Source organism: Bos mutus, chromosome 13 (genome assembly GCF_027580195.1).
Source record: "Bos mutus isolate GX-2022 chromosome 13, NWIPB_WYAK_1.1, whole genome shotgun sequence".
NCBI classification, from domain to species: domain Eukaryota; kingdom Metazoa; phylum Chordata; class Mammalia; order Artiodactyla; family Bovidae; genus Bos; species Bos mutus.
Window position 1 is genome coordinate 71,173,355 of NC_091629.1, and position 13,388 is coordinate 71,186,742.

A 13,388-nucleotide genomic window follows, 5' to 3' on the forward strand; every position below is an offset into this window, starting at 1 on the left:
CAGGGCAGGAAGGGCAGCGCGCACAGTCCGCTCTCCCAGGTGGTCCCACGGCCCGAGCGCCACGTTCACCCGTGACGGTGGGTCCACGTGCTCCTCCCCCCGCCTCGGGTGGGCCGTGGTCACCCCACCTGGAGGACGCCACATGCGATGCCGCTTCCAGCCGGCTCCTCCCCCGGGACCCAGGCTCTGGGGTCCACGCCACGCACACCCTCAAGGCCCCACTGCCCACTCTGATTCTCCTTTTCTGGGGGCTGTGCATGCGGCCTGCAGGACCTTAGTTCCCCAACCAGGGATCACACCCACGCCCCCTGATCGGGAGTGGAGTCCTAACCACTGGGCCACCAGGGCAGTCCCTCCTCTCTGATTTTTTAATCTGAGTTTCCTCTGCAGGCAGCTCCTCTCAGTTCTTTCTGAACTCCCTGGTGGCCAGTGCCTGGCCTGTGTCCACACCCGCCCTGGGAGGAGGAGCCTCTAACTGGCGGCTCTAGGCCATGTGGGAGAAGGGACAGGCCCTGCTGATCTTAGAGGAAGCACATGTTTACTAGGCTCACTGTACCTCCTTCAGAAACTCCTGAGCAAATACGCAATCTCCCCAGAGCGAGCAGCTCTGTCCCGGGGAAAGGGCAAGGCCAGGAAGCGAGAGCTGCAGGGAGGCCCGTGGGGCGGCGGGTGTGTGCGCCCCAGCCCCCAACCCCACAATGACACCACACAGGCCACAGAGCATCTCTGACGTGGTCAGTCTGGATCGAGGTGTGCAGCATAAACTCTACAATGATCTTAAAGACCAGGTTCCCAAAGAGGGATGCAGAATAGCTCACTTAAAATGTGATTATATTGATTATATGCTGAAATGATGACACTGTGAAAGTAATGGAGTAAATAAAATGTTATTAAAATTAACGTCACCCATTTCTTTTTACTTTTTTCTTTTACCTTTTTTAATGTGACCACTGGAAAACTTGGAAGTACACACGTGACTGCTGTTTTTACTGAGCAGTGCTGATGTGGCAGGAAACATAGACAGAATCATTTCTGCCCAATGCCCTGCCCCTTCAGGGGTTCCTTCCCCCCTCACACGGCCACTGTAAGAGCATATCCATGCTCCGCAAGTTCAGCAGAACCAGAAACCAGGCCCTTAAGGTATGATGCCAGGCACACTGCTCTGTTCCAAGCGCCTAAGGATGACATGCACTGTCCTGGGTCCCAGCCTGTCCATCCAGGGTGTGCCCAGCAGGGCTGGGGAGCCACGTGCCTGCTTTCGTGTGGGTTGCACGTGAATTTGGGGTGCCTGTGGATGCTGAAGGCAGTCACAGGATGCTGCCCCGAGAGCCGGGAAAGGCAGCAAGTCCACTGCACACAGCGAAGCCCTAGGTCTGAGGCTCTGGAACCTTCGAGGCTTCTCTTCACGTTAGCATTAGCAGGAGAGGTGAGCTCAGCAAGAAAGCAGGAGAGGGTGGGGTTTCAACAGCAGCTCAGAAAGCACTGGAGAGGAAGGCAGGGCCAGCCACACCGAGTCAGCACACACAGAGGGGCTGGCTGCCCAGACATTTGCAACTTCGTGTATTAGAAATTATTAAAAAAAAAAATTTTTAACGTTCTCAATGCTAGTTTGAAACAGCCAAAAATGTCCCCCCAAAAGAGGGAAGATCTCTGAATAAGTAGCACCAAAATGTAAAGTTTTTTTTGCCAAAATTTCAAGAATCAAAAGTGAAATGAGTAGCAACAGTTAGGTGACAGTCATGTGAAAAAAACAAAGAGGGTTACACCTGTATGAAAAAGTTCAGGTGCACTAAAGCAACGTATTAAGTGCTGGTTAGTCACAGGTGCTCAAAGTGGGGGAGAAAACACGGCAGGAAGGAGAGTTCCTCCCAGAAAGTTAACCACAAAACCCACACACCACTCGGTCTCTGAGAAGGGCTACATAGGTGACCCATACACAGGACTGCAGGGGCACCGGGATTCGGGGTGTGGCAGGCAGGAGGCGGGGGTCACGTCACATTGCAGACCAGCACGGGCTCACCTTTATCCTCTGGTGTGGCCAAAGCATCACGTGCAGAGAGACAGTTCTTACGTTAATCAGGAGGGAAACCATTAAGAAGCAAGTGAATACTACACCCTTAATGCCAAACAATCATGCTTTATCTGCCAGAGTCCTGGACAATCTTGAGGGAGTAACAGTGTGATCTGTTTCCCAGCAGGGACTGTTCACCACCTGCACCCTGCTCTGCATGGTGGCGACGCCAGCTGAGTGGGCTCACATGTAGGTTTGGCCCAGGAAATGCATACACTCAACCATGGGAAACAAGATGAAGCCCTACACGGGTGCCCGGACACACACAGGGGCCTTGGGACTGGGGTGAGCAGCCTGTGTGGGGCCAGGCACAGGTGCCGGGCAGGCAAAGTCCCAACTGCCTCCTTGCAGAACATGAGGCTTGGGAAATTCCCTGGCAGTCCAGCATTGAGGACTCCATGGCTTTCACTGCCGAGGGTGTGGGTTCCATCCCTGGTCAGGAAACTGCGATCCCACAAGCCATGCAACACAGCCAAAAAAATTTGAAAAAACAAAAACACGAAGCTCAGAAGACCTCAACTGAAGAAAGAAGCCCACGTCAGAGGCTATGCCTGCCCGGCTCATGTAGGGATGCTCCTGTGGACCCAGGCTGGGCCACCCTCCACGTGGAGGCCAGGAGGTGGGAGGGGCCACCCAGTCCTGAGCAGACAGTGCCTGACGTTCCCTCGGGCAGGGCAGGGGGACACTTACCGCACTTAAGCTCGTATTCCTTCAGGATCTCTGAGAATCGCTCTTCCTGGGCCAGGAGTTCTGTGCTCTGAGGCTCCAGCTGAAAGCCAGATGCAAGCAGGAAAGTGAGGGCCAGGACCTCAGGCCAGGTAGAGGGTGGGCTGCCACCCCCTCGTACTGCCGCAGTACGCTCAGCATCTGCAGGCGCAGCCACCTGTCCCTCCCCTTCCTCCCCGCCCTCGTTTCAAAGGTCTCAGGGCAGAAGGATGTTTGAATTTCAGGAAGGTGGTCATGCTCCCACCTGGACCCTGGGCTGCCTTCTTGCCTCGGCCACCTGGGAGGCCCCTTGCACGGACCCTGCACCTCCCTCCCTTCCCCTCCTCCCCTCAAGGTGACAGAAAGGGCCAGGTCTCTAAGCGCTCCTCACCCCAGCACTGGGGTCTGTGCAGGAGTTGCTGCCTGGTCCAGGCCTCGTCACCAGAAGGTCAATGCAGGGCATCACTGGGGAGTCACCTGCACCCCTGCACTGCCTGAAGGGGAGGAAACTCCAGGCGAAGTGGCCTTAATAACTTCCTCTGCATCACAGCATTTAGGGTTCCCAGGTGGCACTAGTGCCAGAGAGCCCGCCTGCCAACGTAGGAAGACGCAGGAGACACAGGTTCAGCCCCGGAGCGGGGAGATCCCCTGGAGCAGGAAATGGCACCCACTCCAGTATTCTTGCCTGCGCCTGGAAAATTCCACGGACGGAGGAGCCTGGCGGGCTACAGTCCATGGGGGTCACAAAGATTCAGACATGACTGAGTGACTGAGCAGCACGTGGAATTTTAGCAGAAAAACCCAATTCCGTCTCCTGTGTATTCTCCATCAAGACCCTGACGCCCTTTACCAACACCCACAGGCGCTTGTCTGGGGACTCAGAGTCTGCAAGAGGACTTGCCTTGTCCCTCAACACAAACTCCAGGTCATTCTGCAGCTTGAGGACTAGCTTCTCTGAGTCTGAGAGCTTCTCCACGACTTCAGTCATCTCCTGCAATCAACTATTTTCCTACGAGACACAGGTCAGTGGTTGGCCAGGATGGAGGAGGGAGCGAGAGGCAGGGCTCCGGGGCAGGAGCCCTGGGGGAGGCTCTCCCAGCCACCTGAGCTCTTGAGAAGGTCATAAGCAGCACGAGTGGAAGGCAGTGACAACCCTTCCCGAGCCGTCTTTGAAAGGACAGATTTGAAGCTGCCCCACAACAGCCCAGGAGTCCACTGGAAGGAAGGCGGTGTCCGGAGACACAGGATACAACCAGAAGGCAGGCCTGGCTTCTCCTCTGGGGGAGGGAGGCAGGGCAGGTGTGGAGGAACCCACAGTCAGGGAAGAAGAAGGTGGGGCTGGAGCCACCTCACTGGAAGCAAAGGCAGGCGGGGAGCAGGTCAGGGACCCTCTCCACAGCCAGGAAGAGTGCCCCCGATCCAGGTCACACAGCCAGGGTTGGGGGCGGGTGACGCTTTTGTGTTTGGTCTAGTGCTGTGGTTCCAGGGAGGCAGCCGAGGCGGCAGCCACTGACCCAGAGTCGAGGGCAAGAGCCCCGGGGCCCCCATCCTGCGGCCCACACGGCTGCAGAGGAGGCCTGGGTCTCTCCTGGAGAAGCCAGGACGCTTCCGCTTCGGCTGAGAAATGGGCTCTCTCGGTGGCTGCAGAAAACGTTCTTTAGCGTTAAGCCCCCAGGGCCGCGGGGAGGGTTCAGACCTGGCCCAGGAAGGTGTGGGTGTGGAGGAGGGACCCCGGGCAATGTGGCCTCCCTCTTTTCGGGTGGGGAGCCCTGAGGAGGCACCCCACAGCACCCTGACCCCCCTACCTTCAGGGCCAGGGTCAGCTTCTCGTGGAGGCCGGTTTCCTCCGCCTGCAGGTGCCTCAGGTCCTCCTCCAGCCCGGCCCTCTGCTGCCGGGCCTCCTCCCAGAACAGCTCACGTTCCACCTCCACCTCGGACCGCAGGAGGCTCAGCCTCCCCTGGTAGCCCTGCTCCAGGCGTCTGCAAGGCACACGGCACACGGTGCATCGGGGGCACCATCTGGGCCTCTCCCTCCCCGGGGTCTCCCGTCAGCACACTTGGCCTCGGCACTAGGGACGCATTTGTTCCCGCCTGATAGATGGGTGAGCTGCAGTGTTGTGGGGCAGCACAGGCCTCATGAACTGCCTGACTCGGGTCTGGCAGAGGTGACCCCCCACACAAGGGAGCCAGCGTGTCCCTCGGCCCATGGGGCGAGCTGGCAGGTGACCTCTGGGTGGGTCTCTGGCACCCTTGGCCATTCAACCTTTTCCACGTCATCAAAAAAAAAAAAAAATGCATTGGTAAATAAAGGCAGCATCAGGGCCCTTGGTGACTGAAGGCACAGAGAAGTCAGCCTCCACCACAAGCCTTGGAAAACCAGCACACAGCAAATCCCAAGCAGACAGAGGATGGGGCGGGGCCCTTCCCCTCGGACTCTGCAGTGATCTTTTGCAACAACCATTTCTATCAGCAGGGAAAACAGTGCCAAACCTTAGCTTTATCACTAAAGCTAGTGGAGCTGAGCTATTTAAAATCCTAAAAGATGATGCTGTTAAAGTGCTGCACTCAATATGCCAGCAAATCTGGAAAACTCAGCAATGACCACAGGACTGGAAAAGGTCAGTTTTCATTTCAATCCCAAAGGAGGGAAATGCCAAAGAATGTTCAAACTACCACACAGTTACACTTATTCCATGTTAGCAAGGTAATGCTCAAAATCCTTCAAGCTAGGCTTCAACAGTACATAAACCAAGAATTTCCAGATGTACAAACTGGATTTAGAAAAGGCAGAGGATCTAGAGATCAAATTGCCAACATCCACTGCATCATAGAAAAAGCAAGAGAATTCCAGAAAAACATCTACTTCTGCTTCATTGTCTACATTAAAGTCTTTGACTATGTGGATCACAATAAACTGTGGAAAATTCTTCAAGAGATGGGAATATCAGACCACCTTACCTGCCTCCTGAGAAACCTGTATGTGGGTCAAGAAGCAACAGAACTGGACATGGAACAATGGACTAGTTCAAAATTGGGAAAGGAGGACATCAAGGCTGTATATTGTCACCTTGCTTATTTAACTTAGAGAGTACATCATGCAAAATGCCAGGAGAAATATCAACAATCTCAGATATACAGATGATACCACTCTAATGGCAGAAAGCAAAGAGGAACTAAAGAGCCTCTTGATGAGGGTGAAAGAGGAGAGTGAAAAAGTTGGCTTGAAACTCAACATTCAAAAATCTAAGATCACAGCACCCAGTCCCATCACTTCACGGCAAATCGAAGGAGAAAAAGTGGAAGCACTGACAGATTTCATTTTCCTGTGTTCCAATCCCAAAGAATGTTCAAACTACCACACAACTGCATTCATTTCACATGCTAGCAAAGTAATGCTCAAAATCATTCAAGCTAGGCTTCAACAGTATGTGAACCGAGAACTTCCAGATGTATAAGCTGGATTTAGAAAAGGCAGAGGAACCAGAGATCAAATTGCCAACATCCACTGGGTCACAGAAAAAGCTAGAGAATTCCACAAAAAAACACATACTTCTGCTTCATTGACTACACTAAAGCCTCTGACTGTGTAGACCACAACAAACTGCAAAATTCTTAAAGAGATGGGAATATCAAACCACCTTACCTGCCTCCTGTGAAACCTGCATGCAGGTCAAGAAGCAAAAGTGAGAACTAGACAGAGTACAACAGACTGGTTTACAATTGGGAAAGGAGTACGTCGACGCAGTATATTGTCACCCTGCTCGTTTAACTTATATGGAGAGTACATCATGTGAAATGCCAGGCTGGATGAAGCACAAGCTGGAATCAAGATTGCCGGGAGAAATATCAATAACCTCAGATATGCGGATGATAACCACCCTTAAAGCAGAAAGTGAAGAAGAACTAAAGAGCCTCTTGATGACAGTGAAAGAGGACAGTGAAAAAGCTGGCTTAAAACTCAATATTCAGAAAACTAAAATCATGGCATCTGGTCCCATCACTTCATGGCAAACAGATAGGGCAACAATGGAAACAGTGACAGACTTTATTTTCTTGGGCTCCAAAATCACTGCAGATGATGACTGCAGCCATGAAATTAAATGATGCTTGATCCTTGTAAGAAAACCTATGACCAACCTAGACAGCATATTAAAAAGCAGAGATATCACTTTGCCAACAAAGGTCCATCTAGTCAAAGCTATGGTTTTTCCAGTAGTAATGCACGGATGTGAGATTTGGACCATAAAGAAAGCTGAGCACCAAAGAATTGATGCTTTTGAACTGTGGTGTTGGAGACGACTCTTGAGAGTTCCTTGGACTGCAAGGAGATCAAACCATCATAAAGGAAATCAGTCCTGAATATTCACTGGAAGGACTGATGCTGAAGCTGAAACTCCAGTACTTTGGCCACCTGATGCAAAGAACTGACTGATTGGAAAAGACCCTGATGCTGGGAAAGATTGAAGGCAGGAGGAGAAGGGGACGACAGAGGATGAGATGGCTGGATGGCATCACTGACTCGATGGACATGAGTTTGAGCAGACTCCAGGAGATGGTGGAGGACAGGGAAGCCTTGTGCCCTGCAGTCCATGGGGTCGCAAAGAGTCGGACACGACTGAGTGACTGAACAACATTACTAAAACAGTTGCTTAACAAAACTCTCAAACCCAGTATATCTAGAGTGAAGATGAGTGGAAACTCTTATTTCGGCAGAGCCTGCCCTGGTCCGCAATCAATTGACTGTGGTCGAAACCAGAAATGATTGGCTCGGCCTCCCTCAGACTCAGCGCAGAGCTTTGGGGCACAAGGGCAGCTGTCACTCAGGGAAACAGTTTGATGAGCGTGATTAACCTAAGAGCCTGCAGATCTTGGGGTGAGTTTTACACACTTGATCATATCACTCCCCTCTTTAAAGGGGAAAGGTGCAGTAACATATGGCAGAGCCTCATGACGGGTGCTCAGGAAGGATATGCAACATTCACCTCTCTGAAAGCGACCACATGCACAGGAAGAAGCGAGGGATGCGTGAGAAAGGTCAGGAACAACAACCTCTGTGGACGTGAAATGTTTGCTTTTATTTTTCCTCGTGTGTGTATTTTCCAAGTTTTCTACAATGAACATGTATCCTTTAATACTTTTCTGTTAGAGTAACCTAACACACAGGAGGCCTGGTTGGCTGCCGTCTATGGGTCGCACAGAGTCGGACACGACTGAAGCGACAGCAGCAGCAGCAGCAACCTAACACAACTGCAAACGCTATTTCTAAAAATGTGCCAATGACACCGTGTTACTCATGGAGCAAAATCCAAACACCCACATGGCCCTCGAGGCCTTGTGTCCCCCAACCAGATTCTTGGATGGAGATAACGAGTCTCTGGTTCTCTGACTCAGAGAGAACTTCACTGAGTCCCTTCGGGGTGGTCGGGAGAATCAGGTCAACCAGGCTGAGACCAACGCAAATCCATTCTCAGCTCCCCGACTGATGGCCTGAAATCAGTCACCGTCGGCTTGTGGGCGCTTGGGGAGGGCAGCGCTGGCTGCAGAGGAAGGGCGTGTGCAGTCAGGCTGCCCCCCAGCGGGAGCCCCATGTGCATCCAGAGGGGACCCGGCACCTCCCCTGTCTGGGATGGAACCAAACGCGGCCACGGCAAAGAACCACAGGGAGGCAGGTGACACATCGAGAGAGGGAAAGACTTTCATAAAGGTCAGAAATGCTTTCCTCTGGTCTGTCCGCCACCAGCCGGGCTGACTCTGCGGAGTCCGCTCAGCCCACTTCATGGGTGATGCCTGGTCTGCGGGCTCCCTGCTGCGGGCTCAGGTGAGACAGCAGGGCCTCAGCTGGCAGCAGCCTGGGTCCAACATCCGCCCTGGCCCAGGACCCCGGCAGGACCTACCTGACCTTCTCCTCCGTGAGCTGCTCCAGGGCAGAGTGCAGGTCATCCGTCTCCTTCACAAACTCCAGGTTCCTCTGCTCAGCTTTCTCCAGGTCTTGCCTGGCCTTATCTCGCTCCCTGACCATCTGCTCCACCTGCTCCCTGCAGAGAGGAGGGAGGGATCACTGGGGACACTGCTCTGGGCCTAGCGAGCCAGTCTGAAGGAACAAACTCAGCTGGCCTAAGAGTGCTGAGCAGTGGCCAGCGCTGGGCTGACCCACCTCCTGTGCATGCGTGCCAAGTCACTGCAGTCATGTCTGACTCTGTAATCCTATGGACTGTAGCCCTCCAGGCTGCACTGTCCATGGGATTCTCCAGGCAAGAATACTAGAGTGGGCTGTCATGCCCTCCTCCAGGGGATCTTCCTGACACAGGGATGGAACTCGCATCTCTCAGGCCTCTTGCGTTGGCAAGCGGGTTGCACTAGCATTGGCAAGTGGGTTCTTTATGACTAACGCCACCCGGGAAGCCTGACCCTCCTCCTACCAGAATGGTTTCTGCAGCTATTGAGTCTGTTTTACAGAAGTACATACAGCAAGAAGCCAACTGGCTTGCAATGGGGTTTCTAGCAGGTTTCTGAACCAAGAGGTTCAAGCCTGGGGTGTGCAGTGTTCACCCCTCCAGACGGCCTTAGAAGAGGTGGGAAATTATCCACACTCCCTCTTGCCTGCAGCTGGGCCTCAGGCCCCAGGGATCCCTAGCACCTAACCTGGGACTGGACGCATGAAGGGGAGAAGGGGGCCACCCCTTATCCTGCCTGGTCACAGCCTTGCCAACTGTAGCCTAGCACCTAAGAGCCAGGGAGTTGCCCAGAGCAGAGGAGACTCCTGTCTCTGTCCGGTCACCCCAGGCCCTGCCTGAGGTTCAGTGCACTGGCTATCCTGGTGCCTGTTTTTCCCACTGGAGAAGCACCGAGCTTGTCTCCCTTCCTCATCCTCCCAAAGCAGTCTTCCTTTGGGCCCCTCTGCAGAGTTGCCTGATGTCAGAGGTCTCATCTGTCGGTACCTAACGAGATGCAAAGTTGTGAGGATGGAGATTGGAATTACTGCCAACCTTTTCTGTAGCTTCAGTACATCAATAAAAATACAGTAACAATCTCTGTGCCAACAGACTCAGCAGACGGATGGCCTGAATATCTAGCTCAACTGGAGCCAAACCCAATGAAAAAGGAACGCATTCTTGGCCCAATCTCCATGCCGTGCTTTGTGACCATGCTGGAAGCACCCTTTCTCCTCCCGCAGGCTGCCCGTGTCCTGGGCGAGGAGGCCAGCCTGGCCAGCAGCACCCCACGCCCCGCCCCCCTCCACCAGCGGGGCTCTTACTGGCAGAAGCTCAGCTCCTGGCGGTAGCAGGCCAAGGCTGCCTGCTGGGTGGCCCCGCCCACCATCATGAGCTCATTCTCCAGGGCCCAGGTCAGCTCCAAAGGTTCACCTTCTCATCCACACTGAAGTCAAGGCTCTGAAAACAGAAAGGCCTGTCAGGCAGGCAGGATGAGTGGGTCTTCAGATATTTGCTGGCTCTCTCAGGCCCAGACCTCACTGTCCCAGTACCTTTCTTTTCTGTCTGCAAAGTCTCCACCTCTTGAATGGAGCCTCTCCCCTGCTCCCATCCCTCTAGGGTACATCTCCCTAGGTCCCTGTCAACACTGATGTCCCCCTCCCACTGTCAACATACAGCTCCTCCCCTCACTGTCCCTGCCTTGGAGGTGGGCACGACTCAAGCTGGACAAAGTCCCCCTTCTTGGACAAAGGGACAGACACAGAAGGGGGCATATGCAAGCAGAGGACTTTGGGGATTGATAGGGAGGCTGGAGAAGGGCTTTTTCTCTGTCAAGGCAAGTGTTGTATAGACCACGGGGTCCTGGGGAACCATGAAAGGGTGCTAGGCCTGAAGCCAAGACCCAGAGGCCAGGAGAGTCCTGACAACCCCCAGAGCTGGGACTCCCAAGCCTAGACATCCTCCTCCTTCCCCAGCTGATCACAAAGATCCCTGATGTCCTCCTCTTGCCAAGTGGGAGTTGAATTCTTGCCATTTCAGACACAAAGAATCCTTGATATATCTCTAAAAAGCACGAACAGACATAGGAACAATGTGGGTTCTGTTGACGGAAACGATTGATAGAGCGATGAGCCACAGCCAGGCATTTCCGAGAGTCACAGCCATTCCCCCTCGGGATTGGGGAAAGTAAAGTCGCTCAGTCGTCTCCGACTCTTTGCGACCCCGTGGACTGTAGCCCACCAGGCTCCTCCATCTGTCCATGGGATTCTCCGGGCAAGAATACTGGAGTGGGTTGCCATTTCCTTCTCCAGGGGATCTTCCCGACCCAGGGATTGAACCCAGGTCTCCCGCATTGCAGGCAGATGCTTTAACCTCTGAGCCACCAGGGAAGCCCTTCAGGATTGGGGAAGGTAAAGTTAAAAGAACAGAAAAACGGTGCTTTCTGTATTTTACCACAGAAAGAAAAAGAGTAGGCTGGGAACGTCCACGCACCTGCCGGCGGCCTAGTGACAACGCGGGTGGCGTGGCTGCTCTCTCGGTGACTGGTGCTTGTGACTACAAGCTGCAGACACACGGGTGGGGCAGGCACATGGCAGGGCCCACGGGGAAGCCCTTCCTGTAAAGCGGGAGACGGGGACTTGAACCTCCACGCTTCTCCATGGCCCCGAGGGCTTCTGGGAGAAAAATGACAGGACGCTAAAGCGTGCGGAGCAACCCGGAAGCTGCGCCACGACACGCTGAGAGCACGCTTCTCAGCAATGAAATCACGGGGGGAGCAGAGGACGAAGAGGTCTGGGCAGCAGCTTCCAGATTAGAAAAACCGCGTCACACGTGTGGGCGGCGCCTCCTGGTGTCCACGCCCACGTGCTGCAGTCACTAAGAGGCCCTCCTGTCCTCCAGGACCCAGGATCCGCTCGGAGGCCGACACGCACTGCGGGGTGTCTGAGATACTGAAACCTACCCTCTAAAGGATTTGTTTCGGGCTGTGGGCTTTCTCTGCTGTTTATTTATTATGTTTCTAAGTTAAGAGGTCCTACATATGGATATCAAAAAATAAAGCAAAAAGTGAGGATGGCGAGCCTTCCCTCCATGGGGCCTGTGTCTGCGAGGTTCTCTGTCCAGCCTCCCTCATGGGCAGCGGCTCCCCCCAATCTCCCCGCCCAGACGCCTCTGCTGGGGCAGCCGCGTGACCGGCCCACACCTGCAAGACCTCCCTGCCATTGTGAACGCCCTCCTGGGCCCCAAAGGAGATGATCTGCTCCAGGAAGGCGAAGCCGCTGCCGTCATCCACACTGCAGAAGAGGCGGGGGCCCGAGCACACAGACACAAGGGACGACGTGGTGGTCTGGCCAACACTCTCCTCCGGGACCTGCACACGGGGACCAGCGCTGTGAGGACCGCGGGCCTCCCCGCGCACCTTCCCTGACCTCACCATCTGTGCTCGGCGGGCGCGGCCTCCCCCTGATTCCTGCTGCAGGGAACAGGGTGCCCAGAGGACCTGAGGGAACTGCAGGCTCCGCGGAGGCGACCTGAGCCCAGGGCTCAGGGCCATCTGCCTGAGACCGTGCGGGGGGACGCCCCAGCACCTGCAGGGCCCCCTGAAGTAACTTCTCTCTGAACAAGCAATGGCTTCCCGCCTGTCCTCCCAGAGGAAGAGCCTGGGAAGGCACACACCAGCCGAGGGAAACCCAGTCTATGCAGAGAAACCCAAGATGGGCTTCAGAAGAGGCGGAGTGGCCTGAGCAGAGGGCACGTGTCCTCAGGATTCAGGGCTGGAGACAAGAGCAGAAAAATCCCTCGGCCAGAAAGCTGACGGGTGAGGCTGAGGTGGCTGGTAAGCTGCTTCCTGCCCCAGGGAGGGCCCCTGGGACACGCCTTGGCTGTTGGGGCCCGAACAAGGAGGAGCAGCGGCCCCCTCCTCTCTGAGGTGGGTGTCCCCAGACCACCAGACCCAGGGGCTCGCCTGATGGAGCAGGAGAACCTCGGTCTGCTGCACGAGGCCCCACACCTGCAGCCCGGTCACACTGGTGTCCACACGCACAGGACGTGGCCCCGGGGCCATGTCAGCGCTTCCTGGGCAGGATCAAGGGGCCGAGGCCCCTGGGAGGAGCCCTCCCCTGCGGGCTGTGGGCACCATGCAGTCCCTGCCCTCAGGTGGCCGGGCACTGTCCTCACTACCCCAAGTCCTTCCCCATCTCAGTGGCTTCAGGGGCAGAAACCTGATTTTCGGACGCGCCCAGCCCAGCAGAGAACAAGGCCACACTGTTCCTGCACCACCGCCCACAAACTACGGGATCAACCACGTTGCCAAAGAGGCAGCAGCAAGACTCCCCAGGACAACCGTGCCCTGCGGTGGGAGAAGGAGCCCTGACCACGCTGAGACAGACATGAACCAAACGCACCGGCCAACATCACAGTGTAAATAAAGTCTGCTTGACTCCAGCTGGACTCGTGCAGGATGAAAAATGGGAAGAACACAGCTCCAGGGAGCCAGGCAGTCCCAGGAGCCCAGGCAGTGACTCTGCCCCCCAGGGAGGAGGGACCGGGTGCTCTTGGTGGAACGCAGTGTACCGCAGGGAATTCATATGAGACCCCTATGAGGTGCGTCCACTTTACAGATGAGGAACCTGAGGCACAGAGAAGGCGAGCAGTTCACCAGTGGCACATAGCCAGGCAGAAGC

General features: G+C 55.0%; 1 protein-coding gene across 1 annotated transcript in view; it reads right to left on the reverse strand.

Moving 5' to 3' along the window:
- NINL (ninein like) overlaps positions 1 to 13,388 on the reverse strand; it is a 98,294-nt gene that overhangs the window by 25,028 nt on the left and 59,878 nt on the right. Inside the window, 7 exon segments of the mRNA XM_070382043.1 lie at positions 2,731 to 2,840; positions 3,678 to 3,785; positions 4,582 to 4,756; positions 8,671 to 8,811; positions 10,032 to 10,134; positions 10,137 to 10,167; positions 11,909 to 12,076. Of these exon segments, the coding sequence (XP_070238144.1) occupies positions 2,731 to 2,840; positions 3,678 to 3,785; positions 4,582 to 4,756; positions 8,671 to 8,811; positions 10,032 to 10,134; positions 10,137 to 10,167; positions 11,909 to 12,076 (836 nt within the window).